Genomic DNA, 13923 nt, shown 5'->3' with positions numbered 1-13923 from the left:
TTACTGCCTCATTGCCCAAGTCAATATTGTAATGCAAGAATCCAAAAAACATCATCAGCCTATTCTAGAACCAATATCCAAAGGATAGAAACCCTCTCTCATGTTTTTTTAATGAACCTCTGGTTTTGGTGGTACCAGTAGCACAATGGATGTGTAAACAGATACTTTATCCTGCAGACTCTGGCTGGCAGAAGCTGATTTACTCATTAATTCTTTAATAGTAAGATAATGTTTTTAAACTCAGCTAATAGAGTAAATGCTAATATATGTTAAGCACTCCTTTATTCAATAAATTGTCAATGAGTGTATAATATCTACCTTTTATGAAGTCCTAAATGAACTATTTACCGAGAAAAATTTGTAAGGCTTTTTTTTTTTTCTGAAGAAGTTATTGTAACCACCACTAAGTGGCAGGTTGTAGGAAAGAGGATATAGTGAGATTTAACAAACATTAACTTACCAAGCTGTCCTATTTAACAGCACCAATGATGACGTGATACACTAAGACACATCCCTATAGCAATCCTGTCAAAAATTGTTTAAGTTGAGCCCTAACCAGTTTGGCTCAGTGGATAGAGCGTGGGCCTGCGAACTCAAGGGTCCCAGGTTCGATTCCAGTCAAGGGCATGTACCTTAGTTGCGGGCACATCCCCAGTAGGGGGTGTGCAGGAGGCAGCTGATTGATGTTTCTCTCATCAATGTTTCTAACTCTCTCTCCCTTTCCCTTCCTCTCTGTAAATAAATCAATAAAATATATATTTTTAAAAATTGTTTAAGTTGAATCTAGCCATGAAGATATATTTAAACAAATCCAAACTGAAAAATAGACTTCAAAACAATAGGCCGGTGTGGCTCAGTGGTTGATCAATGATTAATAATTCTCTCTCATCATTGATGTTTCTATCTCTCTCCCTTCCTCTCTGAAATCAATAAAAATATATATATATATTTCTAAAAGTTTCAAATATCAATGTCATTTGTCACAATGCTAATATCACACCAAAAAAAGGCTAGAAAACTATTTTTAGAGTAAATAAGATTAAAGAAACATGACAACAAAACACAATGTGTGATTCTTGACTGGATACTTAATTAGTTTTTAAAAAAACAGCTAGCCCTAGCTGGTTTGGCTTAGTGGATAGAGCATCGGCCTGCGGACTGAAGGGTCCCAGGTTTGATTTTTTTAAAAAATACAGCTAAAACAAACATTATTGGGACAACTAGAGAAATGTGAATAGAGACTGTATTTTTTAAAATATATTTTTATTGCAGAGAGAAAGGGAGAGAAAGAGATAGAAACATCATTAAGAAGAATCATTGATTGGTTGCCTCCTACACACCCCACACTGGGGATCGAACCCACAACCCAGGCATGTGCCCTGACTGGGAATCGAACCGTGACTTCCCGGTTCATAGGTCAACACTGAACCACTGAATCACTGCAGCCAGGCATATAGGTTGTATTTTAATAGTAATTATATCAGTGCTCAATTCCCTGCGTATGATAATGGTATTATATTTACATAAGAGAATGAGGGAGAGAGTGAGGGAAAGAGAAAGCATCCTATATAATAAATCCTATATAATAAAAGCCTAATATGCAAATCTACTGAACAGCAAAACAACCTGTTGCTATGATGCACATTGACCACCAGGAGGCAGACACTCAACACAGGAGCTGCCCCCTGGTAGTCAGTGCGCTCCCATAGGGGAAGTGCCACTCAGCCAGAAGCCGGGCTCACAGCTGGCAGCGGTGGCAGGAGCCTCTCCCGCCTCCACGGCAGTGCTAAAGAGCAGCGAGCCGAGCGGTAAGGAGCAATGAGGAGGCAGGCAGTGAGGAGCCAGTGGTCCCGGACTGCAAGAGAATGCAGGCCAGGCTAAGGAACCACACCACAATCCCTTCCCTAGTGCACAAATTTCATGCACCGGGCCTCTAGTGATCACATACAGAGATAAGGTAAATGTATCAAAATGTTAAAAATGATGACTATGTAAAGAATATAAAAGTGCCGAAACCGGTTTGGCTCAGTGGATAGAGCGTCGGCCTTCGGACTCAAGGGTCCCAGGTTCGATTCCGGTCAAGGGCATGTACCTTGGTTGCGGGCACGTCCTCAGTGGGGGGTGTGCAGGAGGCAGCTGATCGATGTTTCTCTCTCATCGATGTTTCTGGCTCTCTATCCCTCTCCCTTCCTCTCTGTAAAAAATCAATAAAATATATTAAAAAAAAAAAAAAGAATATAAAAGTGACTGGTGCTCTTTTTGCAACTGTTCTATGGGTTTGAAATTTTTCAAGTTAACATGTTGAGAAAAGTGGAAATGTAAAACTAAAGAATTCCATGTGGTTAAAAAAAGACATTAATATAACTTATAACTGAGGGTATAAAATGCATTTTGCCCCAATGTTTTTTAGGGTAACTAGAATCCATCAATTGGTATACCTGTCAATCATATTTACAAGCTGTTGATCTCTACTGAGCAGGAATTGTCTACTCCATAGCTAACATTTCAGTATTATGTAATATGTTCACAAGCATACAGACTTCTAGAAACTGCCCATCTACACAAAATTTCATATTCTCTTATCAGATTTAGAATATTACTGAATTTATTTACAGGTGTTTAAAGCAAATATTCCAAGTGAATTTTAAAGACTGTCTAAATCTATACTTACAGGCAGGCAGTCACTTAATTTCCTTAAGTAATTAATTAACTGACTGAAGTTGACTTGCTGTTTGAAATTTAACCTGTACAATTTGCTTAACTTGCTGAGTCAATTTAATGGATGTAAACAACTACTTTGTAAAACCAAATTCTGAAAAACAGAACAAAATGATCTATTAGCAGACTTTCCTTAGAAACACACACAAAAAGCCCATGCAAACAGTGCTACTGATTGCCACATAGTTAACTCTTATGAAAGCAGTGACTAATGGAACTGCTCAAATTCTCTTACGTTTAACCTATGTTATCAATGTAAGTCATGTTCTGGAAAACTAAAGTCTGGTACAAGAAAACTGGGTGGCAGTCCATGAAGAGTTTCACCTGTAGCATTCTCTTGGGAGCTAACAAACAAATATCCTCTTTCCAGTCCTGTTACTGAAGTGTTATAGGACCTACATTATTAGCTAACTTCTTTAAACCTCTTATTTCCAGCTATAAAATGAAGGAAATTCTGACACTATCTCTTTAAGGTGGTACAGAAATAAATACCGTCCATTTTCGTAACTATGTATAATAAATTCAATAATAAAAGAGTGAACACAAAGCTTTCCAGATACATAAATAACCCCAAGGCCAAGCAAATACCTTATATATAGTATATAAATACTTATTTTGCTATGAAATTTCTGTATCCTTTTACCTGAGGAAAATAAGTTTCCAAATGATGCTCAAGTTTTTATTTTTAAATTATATCATTCAAAATGGTGATGGAAGGAGACTTGACTTGGGATGGTGAACACAATGCACAAATGATGTATTATAGAATTGTACACCTGAAACCTATATAATTTTATTAACCAATATCACCCCAATAAACTCAATAAAAAAAAAAGTAGTTAGCAATTTTACGGATATTTAATTGTTTCTGATGTCTTATTTAATTTCTTTGTGATCAGAGAACATAATGTATATTATTTCAATTCTTTGAAATGTACTGGGAATTATTTGATGTTCCAGAAAATTGTAGATCTTTGTGACTATTCCGTGTGCACTAAAAAGAATGTGTATAGTGTAGTAACTGGATATAGTATCCCATAGACCTTAACCAGGTCAAATGATTTACACTGTAACAAATCTGTATTTTTGTCTATTAATTCTATCAAGTATGAGAGGGATATTAAATTCTCTAACAATGAAAAAAAATCTGTCATTCAACCAAATAAAAGCATAAATATTCCTCACCTTTAAAAAATTTTTAGTGTATGTCTATTATGTATTATTCACTCAGTAGGTATTTACTCAGTGACTGAAGGAAAAAAATAGTAGTAATAACTCAGGGGAGTTTTCCATTTGTGTCTTCTTGCTCCAGATCCTAGAAGTATAGTATGTTTGCCCTCTCAGAGACTTAGGGTTCTACTGAAGATCCCAAGGACCACACTGCCAGAAGTCATACCTCATGCTGGAGGCCAGACAGCAACTAGAAGTTAGGCCCTTAGACCTTTCCATTTCATGGACCCTTTTGTTCCCAAATCACATGTCTACCTCAGAAAAACTCAGCTTTCCCATAAACTGCTAGCTTCAAAATTCTTGATTAGCCTCATAAGTCAAAGACTCCTTGGGAAGAGCAGATGCTTAGAAGAGAAAAAACCCTTGAATCAAACAATTTCACTTAGAAAAAGAAAATTGATATGCTAGCAATTAGAAATCTAGCTAATTAATTTATACTTATTAAATTAATGAAGTATTATATTACTTCAGTCAACTAGAATTTGCTGAATGACTACTCTGTGCCAGATGCCATGCTATGCATTAAGTGAATAGATATTGGCCCCTGCCTTCATAGACTTGCACTCTCATGAGGGAGACACAGCATTAAACAAGTCAACAAACATACAACTACTAGAGGCCCAGTACACAAAATTCGTGCACAAGTAGGGTCCCTAGTGGCTGCAGGCTGCCAGCCAGGACCTTCTTCATTCCACGCAGCGCACATCATAGCAAGAGATAGAACTCCCAGTCAGTCAAACTCCCGAAGAGACACTTTGCATATTAGGCTTTTATATATATAGACTAGAGGCCCGAAATTCGTGCATGGGAGGGGGAGGTGTCCCTCAGCCCAGCCTGCACCCTCTCCAATCTGGGACCCCTTGAGGGATGTCCAACCGCCCGTTTAGGCCCGATCCCACTGGGACTGCTGGCTCCTAACTGCCCTCCCCTGCAGGCCTGGTCCCCCCACAACTGCCCTCCCCTGCTGGCCTGGATCCCCCCAACTGTCCGCCCCTGCAGACCTGGTCCACCCCCAACTGCTCTTCCCTGTAGGCCTGGCCCCCACCAACTGCCCTCCCCTGCAGGCCTGGTTCCCCCCAACTGCCCTCCTTTGCTTGCCTGGTCTCCCCCAACTGCCCTCCCCTGTAGGCCTGGTTCCCCACCAACTGCCCTCCCCTGCAGGCCTGGGTCCCCCCAACTGCCCTCCCTTGCTTGCCTGGTCTCCCCCAACTGCCCTCTCTGCTGGCCTGGTCACCCCTAACTTCCCACAACTGCCTTCCCCTGCAGGCCATCTTGTAGCAGTCATCTTGTGGCGGCCATCTTGTGTCCTCATGGGGGCAGCCATCTTTGACCAAATGGGGGCGGTCATCTTGTGTCTTGGTGTGATGGTCAATTTGCATATTACTCTTTTATTAGATTGGACTAGAGGCCTGGTGCACAAAATTCATGCATGGAGGAGGATTCCCTCAGCCCAGCCTGCACCCACTCCAATCAGGGACCACTTGGGGGATGTCCGACTGCCAGTTTAGGCCCAATCCCACAGATCCGACACCTCTCTCACAATCTGGAACCACTGGCTCCTAACCACTCACCTGTCTGCCTGCCTGATTGCCCCTAACCCCTCTACCTGCCTGCCTGATCGCCCTAACCTCTCTGCCTGCCTGCCTGATCGCCCCTAACCTCTCTGCCTGCCTGCCTGATCGCCCCTAACTGCCTCTGCCTGCCTGCCTGATCACCCCTAACTGCCCTCCCTTGCTGGCCTGATCTCGCTCCCAACTGCCCTCCCCTGCCATCCACATCTTGCCCCCAACTGCCCTCCCTTGCCAGCCTGGTTGCCCCAATTGCCTTCCCCTGCCGGCCTAATCTCGCCCCCAACGGCCCTCTCCTGCTGGCCTGATTGCCCCTAACTGCCTCTGCCTGCCTGATCACCCCTAACTGCCCTCCTTTGCCAGCCTGATCTTGCCCCAACTGACCTCCTCTGCCAGCCAATTTCGTTCTGATTGGTCAGTTTCTATGCCAGTCAGCATCAAAAACTCTGCCTCCTAGGCAGCCATTGGCTCCTCACAGTTGACCCAGATTTGGTTCTGATTTGTCAGTTTCTCTGCCAGTCAGTGTCAAAAGCTCCACCTCCTAGGCAGCCATTGGCTCCTTACATTCACCCAGATTTGGTTCTGATTGGTCAGTTTCTATGCCAGTCAGCATCTCTGGGCCTATCATTGGGGCCTGATCAGAAAGGTGGGGCTGATCAGCAGCCCCGGTGGAGGCCTGGAGAGAAATGGAGGCGCAGCTGTTGGCCAGGCCAGGAGAGAAAGAGAGGCAAGTTCTGATCAACAGCTGCCACAGAGGCTATGGATCAGACCCTGCCTCTCTCTCTGCAGACCTCTCTCCCGGCCTCATCAGCAGCCCCCTAGGCAGTCAGTGCTGGGTCGGGGCACTGGCAGTGGCCCCAGTCAGTGCTGGGTCCCCATGGTAACCCAGCAGTGAGTTCCAGTCTGGTTGAGCCTTCAGTCGTAATGGTTGTTATGACCCTGGCTCTTATTATATAGACTAGAGGCCCGGTGCACGAATTCATGCACTGCTGGGGTCCAGCTGCCCCGCCCCAATGAGGGCCATTGGGGACAGGCTGGTTGGGGCGGAGGGGCAGAGGGCCGATCGGGGGTGAGGGTGGGGCTAGATGGAGGGAGGAGCCTCGGGCAGTTTGCCGGCCAGCCCTGCCCCCAATAGGAGTGGGGGTGCCCACGGGGGGGCGGGGCCGGCCAGGGCAAGGAACTGCAAGCAGTTTGCTGGCTGACCCTACCCCTAATTAGGGTGTGGGGGCCCGCTGGGGGGCTGGGCCAGCCGGGGAAAGGGGCCACAGGCATTCCGGTCATTCTGCTGTTCAGTCTATTTGCATATTTTTTTATTATATAGGATTATAACTGGTGACTATTTAAGGGAAAAGTAAACCAAAGTGGTATGAGAGACAAAAAAGAGGATTATTTTGGATTGAATGAAAGGAAACACAACATCAAAAAGGGTCATTCAACGTCAGCTATCAAAGGGATAAGAAGAAAGCTGGACAAGGGGGAAAGTACACCAGGCCAAGGAAACAGCAATGTAAAGGTCCTGAGGTAGGAAAGGGCTTGGAAGGTTACAGAAACTACGTGATTGCCAATGGAAGGTGTGTGTGTTTGGGGGGTAAGGACAGTGGCAAGAGATATGGTTAGTGAGTATGAGAGCTTATACAGGATCACTCTGGCTGCTGTGTGGAGAACAGAATAAATTGGGATGGGCAAGAGTGAAAGCTAAAGGCTATTGCTTAATCCAGACCAGAGATGGTGGACTAGAAAATTTAACAGTGGAGATGGTGAAAAGTAACTGCATTTCAAAAATATTCTGAAGGTGGAAATGACAGGACTGGCTGATGGACTGGCTTTAGGGGTGAGGAAAGAAGGCTAGATTTTTAGTACACGCAAGTGGATGTAATAAGGAAAGAAAAAGGAATCACCAGCATAGAGATAGGTAATGAGAATGTGGAGAAAAGGAGTCCCAGTACTGAGCCCAAAAGACATCAATATTTAGAAGCAAAGAAAGGAAGAGGATCTAGGAAAGGAGACTGAGAAGTAGTCTCAGTGACAAGATGGAGCGCTCAGGGAATCTTCCAGACCCCTTTCTGTAGATTAGTGAGGATGAAAGCCCAACAGAATGACTGAGGGAATGAGGGGATAAACAACATTTCTAAGAAGTTTTGTTGTCATAGGAAGCAGAAATGAAGCAGTAGGTGGACAGGAATGCGGGGACAAGGAAGTTTTTAATATCGATAAATTAAAGCAGGTTTGTATGCTGACAGGAAATGCTTTAGTCAAGAGGGGGAAACTGCCCTAGCCAGTTTGGCTCTGTGAACAGAACGTCCGCCTGCGGACCAAAGGGTCCCAGGTTCAGTTCTGGTCAAGGGCACGTACCTTGGTTACAGGCTCCTCCCCACCCTAGGCCCCAACCAGGGCATGTGCAGGAGGCAACCAATCGATGTGTTTCTCTCATATTGATGTTTCTCTGTCTTTCCCTCACTTTTCTACTCTCTCTAAAAAAAAAAAAATCAATGGAAAAATACCCTCTGGTGAGGATTAACAACAACAATAAACAAACAAACAAAACAAAAAAAGAGGGAAAACTGATCACAATGGCTTGGGCTAGAGTAATATGAATATTTTTCAAGTGGCAGATTAAATTCCATCAGAGGATTGCAAAATCAATTTAGTGGGTCAACATTCAGTGAGTTTAAATAAATAAATGAGAAGAGACTGAGGAAACAGTGGAGGGAAAAAGTAAAATGACGTAATTTTAACCAATCTCTAAATTATTAGCATTATGAAGGTTGACGCATGAAGAAACGTCATGGAGGGAGGAGCCTCGGGCAGTTTGCCGGCCAGCCCTGCCCCCAATAGGAGTGGGGGTGCCCACGGGGGGGCGGGGCCGGCCAGGGCAAGGAACTGCAAGCAGTTTGCTGGCTGACCCTACCCCTAATTAGGGTGTGGGGGCCCGCTAAAAAAAGAAGACAAGATTCTTTTTTGTCTTAAAAGAAGACAAGATTCTTTTTTGTCTTAACTAGACTGAGAACTTAAACTTGGGAACTTTCCAGTCTTGCATCAATACTTTTATAGACATCAGTTTTTTGAACATATATCAAATCAGCAGATAACCCTCTGTCTACCCCCAGGACTCAGGACCAGACCTCCTGGCAACCATTCTCGGACCACGTGACATCTGGATAACAGTGCAGGACCAATCCCAGGGCTAAGAATGCAGGACTTGATTATTCTCAAGGATATGACTTTTACTATAAAAATTCAACTTTTCTTTCTTCTTGGGAACACTTCTAGGTTTTCCAGTTAGCAACCTCTAACAACCTTAAGTAAATCGTTGTCATTTCTTTCTAGCCAAAGCCTCCTCTTTTTGAGTAGGTTTGACACGATAGCATCAGAGTGTTCAGTAAGCATTGTTTCCTGAAGCTTTCACTTCAGGCACATATACGTCTTGTATGTGTATTTTTTTAAGTGTGAAAAAACAGTAGTACATATAACCATTAAGGATGAGGCAAAAGAACATAAAATATGAGTATTCCATTATCAGTGCCAAAGACAAACACAATATCGGTTATGCCTATGAATTCCTATCAGCCATGTGAAAACTTCCATTTGCATGCGGTACGACGAGCAAACACGGAAAAACCATGTGGAGTTCAACTGTTGGAACGACTGTTACTCCCCCTGCACACACTCAGCCTCCGTTTCTGCGGTCACAATCCGGGCTCAAGCACGGTCTTCTTCCCAGAAAACCCGCCCCTTCCCTTAGAGAGCTCACTGCTCCTCCTCACACTCGGAGAGCACCTCCTCAGTCAGGGCTCCCCAGGAGCCCACTGCCCCGGCAAAGCGTATCCTTCTCCCCAGGAACCTCCAGGCCCAAGGCCCGGATACGGGCCGAGGTCACCAGTGCGACCTCGGAACGCTGGCAGATGAATGAGGGGGCAGCAGGCACACTGAAAGGCACGCGGCCCGGGCACCGGGCACCGGGCACCGGATGGGCGTGCGGGCGGCGGTTCAGAGGGGCCGAGCGAGTCTCCTGCTGCCCCGCCTCCCGGCTCGTGGCCCTCCCCTCCCGCCGAACGCGAGGTCGCCCAGCCCACGCCACTCAGCCCCCAGCACACAGCCGTCCCCCGCTGGGAGGCTCGGCGGACAGCCGGAACGCGCACCGGGTGACTTACACTTCCATGCCGACCCCGCCTCGCCGCCTCCGGCCGTCAGCACGCCAAGAGCCTCGCTCCCGCCGTCCGCGCCACACACCGTGCCGCCGCCTCCGGGCGCCGCGGTGCACGCCGGGATCGCCGCGCTGCACGCCGGGAGTCTGGAGGACCCCGCGGGATCGCGGTGGTGCTCCGCCCCCCTCACCGTCTGTGCCCTGCGCTTGCTCTTTGCCCAGCCGGACTTGAGCTTGACTAGCGTTTGCCGGCAGGACTTAGCCTATGTTTCCGTGGGCTAGGTTATACCAAATTATTAATAAACGAAGGTTCCAAAGACGTCATCTCCTTAATAGTCCTTTGCGACGTGAAAGCCCAACCCCTCTGAGAGCAGTGATGCCCTGGAAGTGAGGCGGCTCAGGGCTGCTGGAAATGTTCTATTTCATGATCTGAGTGCTGGGTACTCGGTGTGTTCACGCTGCAAATTCAGTGAGCTGTACACATGTCCACTTTTATGTGTGTGTGTGTGTGTGTTATAATTTAATAAAACGTTTTAAAAGGTAAAAAATAATCTTAACCTACCTTCTCCCTGTTCCCATTCTTCCTTGAGCGCTACATGGAAAATAAAAAATAAAAATAAAAAAAATAGGCATAAAGAGCTTTAACATCAGGCAGTCTCTGACCTTCTGGCCTTTCTAGGAATTTATCCAAAGGGGATTATCAGGTGCTTTGAAAGATGACGTGTAGTGATACGTTTTTGCTCGGAAATAGCCCAAATGCCCAACAGTAGGGAATTAATAATGTTTCAGTCATACAATATAATATGCGGCCATGAAAAGTCATGTGGCATACTTGGTATATTGAGGAAATGCTCAAGATAAGATTTTTAAAGATAGAAAATGATGTGGCGTGACCCTAATTGTGTAAAGAAAAATAACACGTAGTTAATAAAATACCTAAGGGTTTGGGAGGTAGAGCTACCTAATCAACATTTTATGTATTTTTAAAAAGCAGGGGTGGAAGTTTGATATCTGTTATCTTCTGGATTTTTTTTTTTTTTTGGTGTGTTTTAAATATTCCCTAAAGACTGGAAGGAAGCCCTAGCTGGTTTGGCTCAGTGGATAAAGTGTCAACCTGGGGACTGAAGGGTCATGGGTTCGATTCTGGTCAAGGGCACATGCCCAGGTTGTGGGCTCGATCCCCAGTGTGGGGTATGCAGGATGCAGCTGATCAATGATTCTCTTTCATCAATGATGTTTCTACCGCCCTCTCCCTTCCTCTCTGAAATCAATAAAAATATATTTTTAAAAAAATAAGACTAGTGCCTGTTTTAAAAAAAAACAAAACTGGAAGGAAATGTGTCAAAATATTAAGTGGTGGGTGTCTTTAGATGAGTTAATTGCTAATTATTTCTCCTTTGTTATAGTTCTATCCATTATTATTTACTAAACTCATTCTCTTTGCAAGGTTCTTGCTAAGCACTTCGTTATTCCAGAATATTGTGGAGGCTATGCAGTTGGTCAGCCTGTGAGTCTGTTTACCGCCATCATTTTCATAGGGGCTGTTTGATTTGGCGAGATTGCTTAACTTCTCCTAATCTCAATTCCCTAATCTGAAAATCAAAGAGCTATAAGGTAATCCTTATAACATGCCTAGTATATATAGTTAAGTGCTCAACAAATATTAATTACTATGACAATACAACAATGACATTATATGAGGTAAGTTCCATTGTTATTCAAAATTTACTATTGAGGAAACAGAGGCAGGCTTAGAAAGGTTATGATTTTTGCCCTAGCTGGTTTGGCTAAGTGGATACAGCATTGGCCTGCGGATTGAAGGGTCCCAGGTTCAATTCCAGCCAAGGGCATATGCCTGGGTTGCGGGCACAATCTCCAGTAGGCAGTGTGCAGGAGGCAGCCAATCAATGATTTTCTCATCATTGATGTTTCTCTCTCTCTTCTTCTCCCTTCCTCTCTGAAATCAATAAAAATATATATATATTTTTAAAGATTATGATTTACCTAAGGTCACTCATCTAGGAACTTGTTCAGCAGGGATTCAAACCCAATCTGAAAAAATACATGAGTTGTATTAAACTGTTAATAGTGACAGGTGATTGGATTTTTTAAATGTGCTATATTAATACAGTGGAATACTATCTATAGATATAAAAGCCTAGCGACCCAACGGCGGAACAACCAGAATGACTGGTTGACCAGTCGCTATGATACACACTGACCACCAGGGGGCAGATGCTCAATGCAGGAGCTGCCCCCTGGTGGTCAGTGTGCTCCCACAGTGGGAGCGCCACTTGGCTGACCAGGATGAGTGGCACTCCCACAGCAGGCCAATCCCTGCAGGCCATGCCCCTTACCAGTGCACGAATCCGTGAACCAGGCCTCTAGTTTATCAATAAAAAGGAATGGAGTACTGATACATTCTACAACATGGATGACCCTCAAAAACATGCTAAGTGAAAGAAGCCAGACACAAAAGACCACATATTATATGATTAACTTATATGAAATGTCAAATAATAGGCAAATCTCTAGAGACAGGAAGATAATCAGTGGTTGCTTAGGGTTGGGAGAGATGGTGATGGGAAGTGACAGTTGATAAGAGTTTCTTTTGGGGAAACAAAAATGTCCTAAAATTAGGTTGTAGTAATGGTTGCATATCCCTAGGAATATACTGAAAAACACTGAACTGTACACTTTAAATGGGTGAATTGTATGGTATCTGAATTATATATCAATAAAGGAATTTAAACATTTTTACTGGTGTTTGCCTATGTGTATTGGATTGGAAAAGAAGTGAGCGGAATTTTTTAAAAAATATATTTTATTGATTTTTTACAGAGATGAAAGGAGAGAGATAGAGAGTTAGAAACATCAATGAGAGAAAAACATCCATCAGCTGCCTCCTGCACACCTCCTACTGAGGATGTGCCCGCAACCAAGGTACATGCCCTTGACCAGAATCAAACCTGGGACTCTTCAGTCTGCAGGCTGACACTCTATCCACTGAGCCAAACCGGTTTCGGCTGAGCGGAATTTTTAACATTTAACTCTTCACATTCAGAATTTTAAAAATGTTTTCCAATGCCCATGTTATTTTTAATTATTAAAAATATTATTTATTTACTTTTTAAAATATTTTTATTGATTTTAGAGAGTAAGGGAGAGGGGATAGAGAGATAGAAACATCCATGAGAGAGGACCATGTGGAGAGTCCCCTGTACCTCCCTTGAGGAGAATGACCCCCACAAAGAAGTGCTGAAGATGCTCCTGTGCCATTCACTCAGCAACCGTAGTGATGGCTCATTCGGTGGTGGTGATACGAATGTGAATAATACACACTCCCTGCCTGGCTAGCGGACAGCCGAGTTGGAGAACCAGCTCTGGACACCAACAACTACAATATGTTGTGTTTAGACGCGATGGAGCAAAAGGGAAATGACTAATGAGGTGGAGAGGCGTCGCAAAGCCCAGGGTGTTTGAGCTGGTGCGGGGAGGAGCACACAAAGCCAAAGCTTCCGGAATGAGCTTCCACGGGAGGGAGGCTAGTGCCGCTGAGGGCCCCACCATAAAATGGCTGAGCTCCAGGTGCTCCTAGGGAAGCCACCCTAAGACCTTGGGGCCATAGGCAGTCACCCAACTTATCCCCTAGGGGCAGCTGAGCAGTCAGGAGTGAGGCCCGCTCCCAGGGGAAGGCTGCCCAAGAGGCTGCAGGACGAGAGAACCCAGCCAACAAAGCTGGGCTAGTCGAGGGCTGAAACTCCAGCCTGGCCTGGCGCCATTCAGGGCCTCCTGCAGCTTTTCTAACTTGAGGCTGCCTAATGGGTCTCTATTCTTTGCCACCCAAAGCACACAAACCAAGTAAAAGGTGGTGTGTTTTTTTTTTTCTTTTTTTTTTTTTTTCATAACAGCTGGCTTTTCACGCAGAGCTATCAAATATCCACAAAGGTCCAGAACATGAGCAAACCTTCTAAGTCTTCCAAGTGGAAAGTCCTGTTGAACATTGAAGCCATTAGGTCTAGGGCTCAGAAGAAAATCAGCAGACAGAGCTTTTGAAGTAGAAATCAAGTTCTTAAAGTTAAGTCACCCAGGAAGAGTCAAGAAGAATAAGACTTATTTGGTGGTTAGCTTTTCACATGTGTGTACTCATTTAATCCTCACAAAGTTCCCTCACGGCACTAGCAGTCTCATTTATTTCTCTCAGGAGTTCTTGAAGTTAAAAGAACTATGATCAAGGGGGAAGGTTAGGGAGAGGTGGGGGAA

At 44.5% G+C, this 13923-nt stretch overlaps 1 protein-coding gene across 4 annotated transcripts in view; it reads right to left on the bottom strand.

The window, feature by feature from the left end:
- The window catches only part of CRCP (CGRP receptor component), a 50610-nt gene that overhangs the window by 26522 nt on the left and 10165 nt on the right, over nt 1-13923 (bottom strand). Inside the window, exon 1 of one of the 4 annotated variants that reach the window (XM_054714806.1) lies at nt 9668-9766. The exons of the other annotated variants lie outside the window; for them this stretch is intronic. Coding sequence (XP_054570781.1) covers nt 9668-9675 — 8 coding nt within the window. The 5' untranslated portion in view covers nt 9676-9766. Of the gene's footprint in view, nt 1-9667; nt 9767-13923 lie in introns of those variants that run through there. 4 annotated transcript variants of the gene reach the window in all.

Source organism: Eptesicus fuscus, chromosome 4, assembly GCF_027574615.1.
Source record: "Eptesicus fuscus isolate TK198812 chromosome 4, DD_ASM_mEF_20220401, whole genome shotgun sequence".
In the NCBI taxonomy this organism is placed as follows: Eukaryota; Metazoa; Chordata; class Mammalia; order Chiroptera; family Vespertilionidae; genus Eptesicus; species Eptesicus fuscus.
Note: the sequence above shows the minus strand (reverse complement) of the source record. Positions and strands in the feature narration are given on the sequence as shown.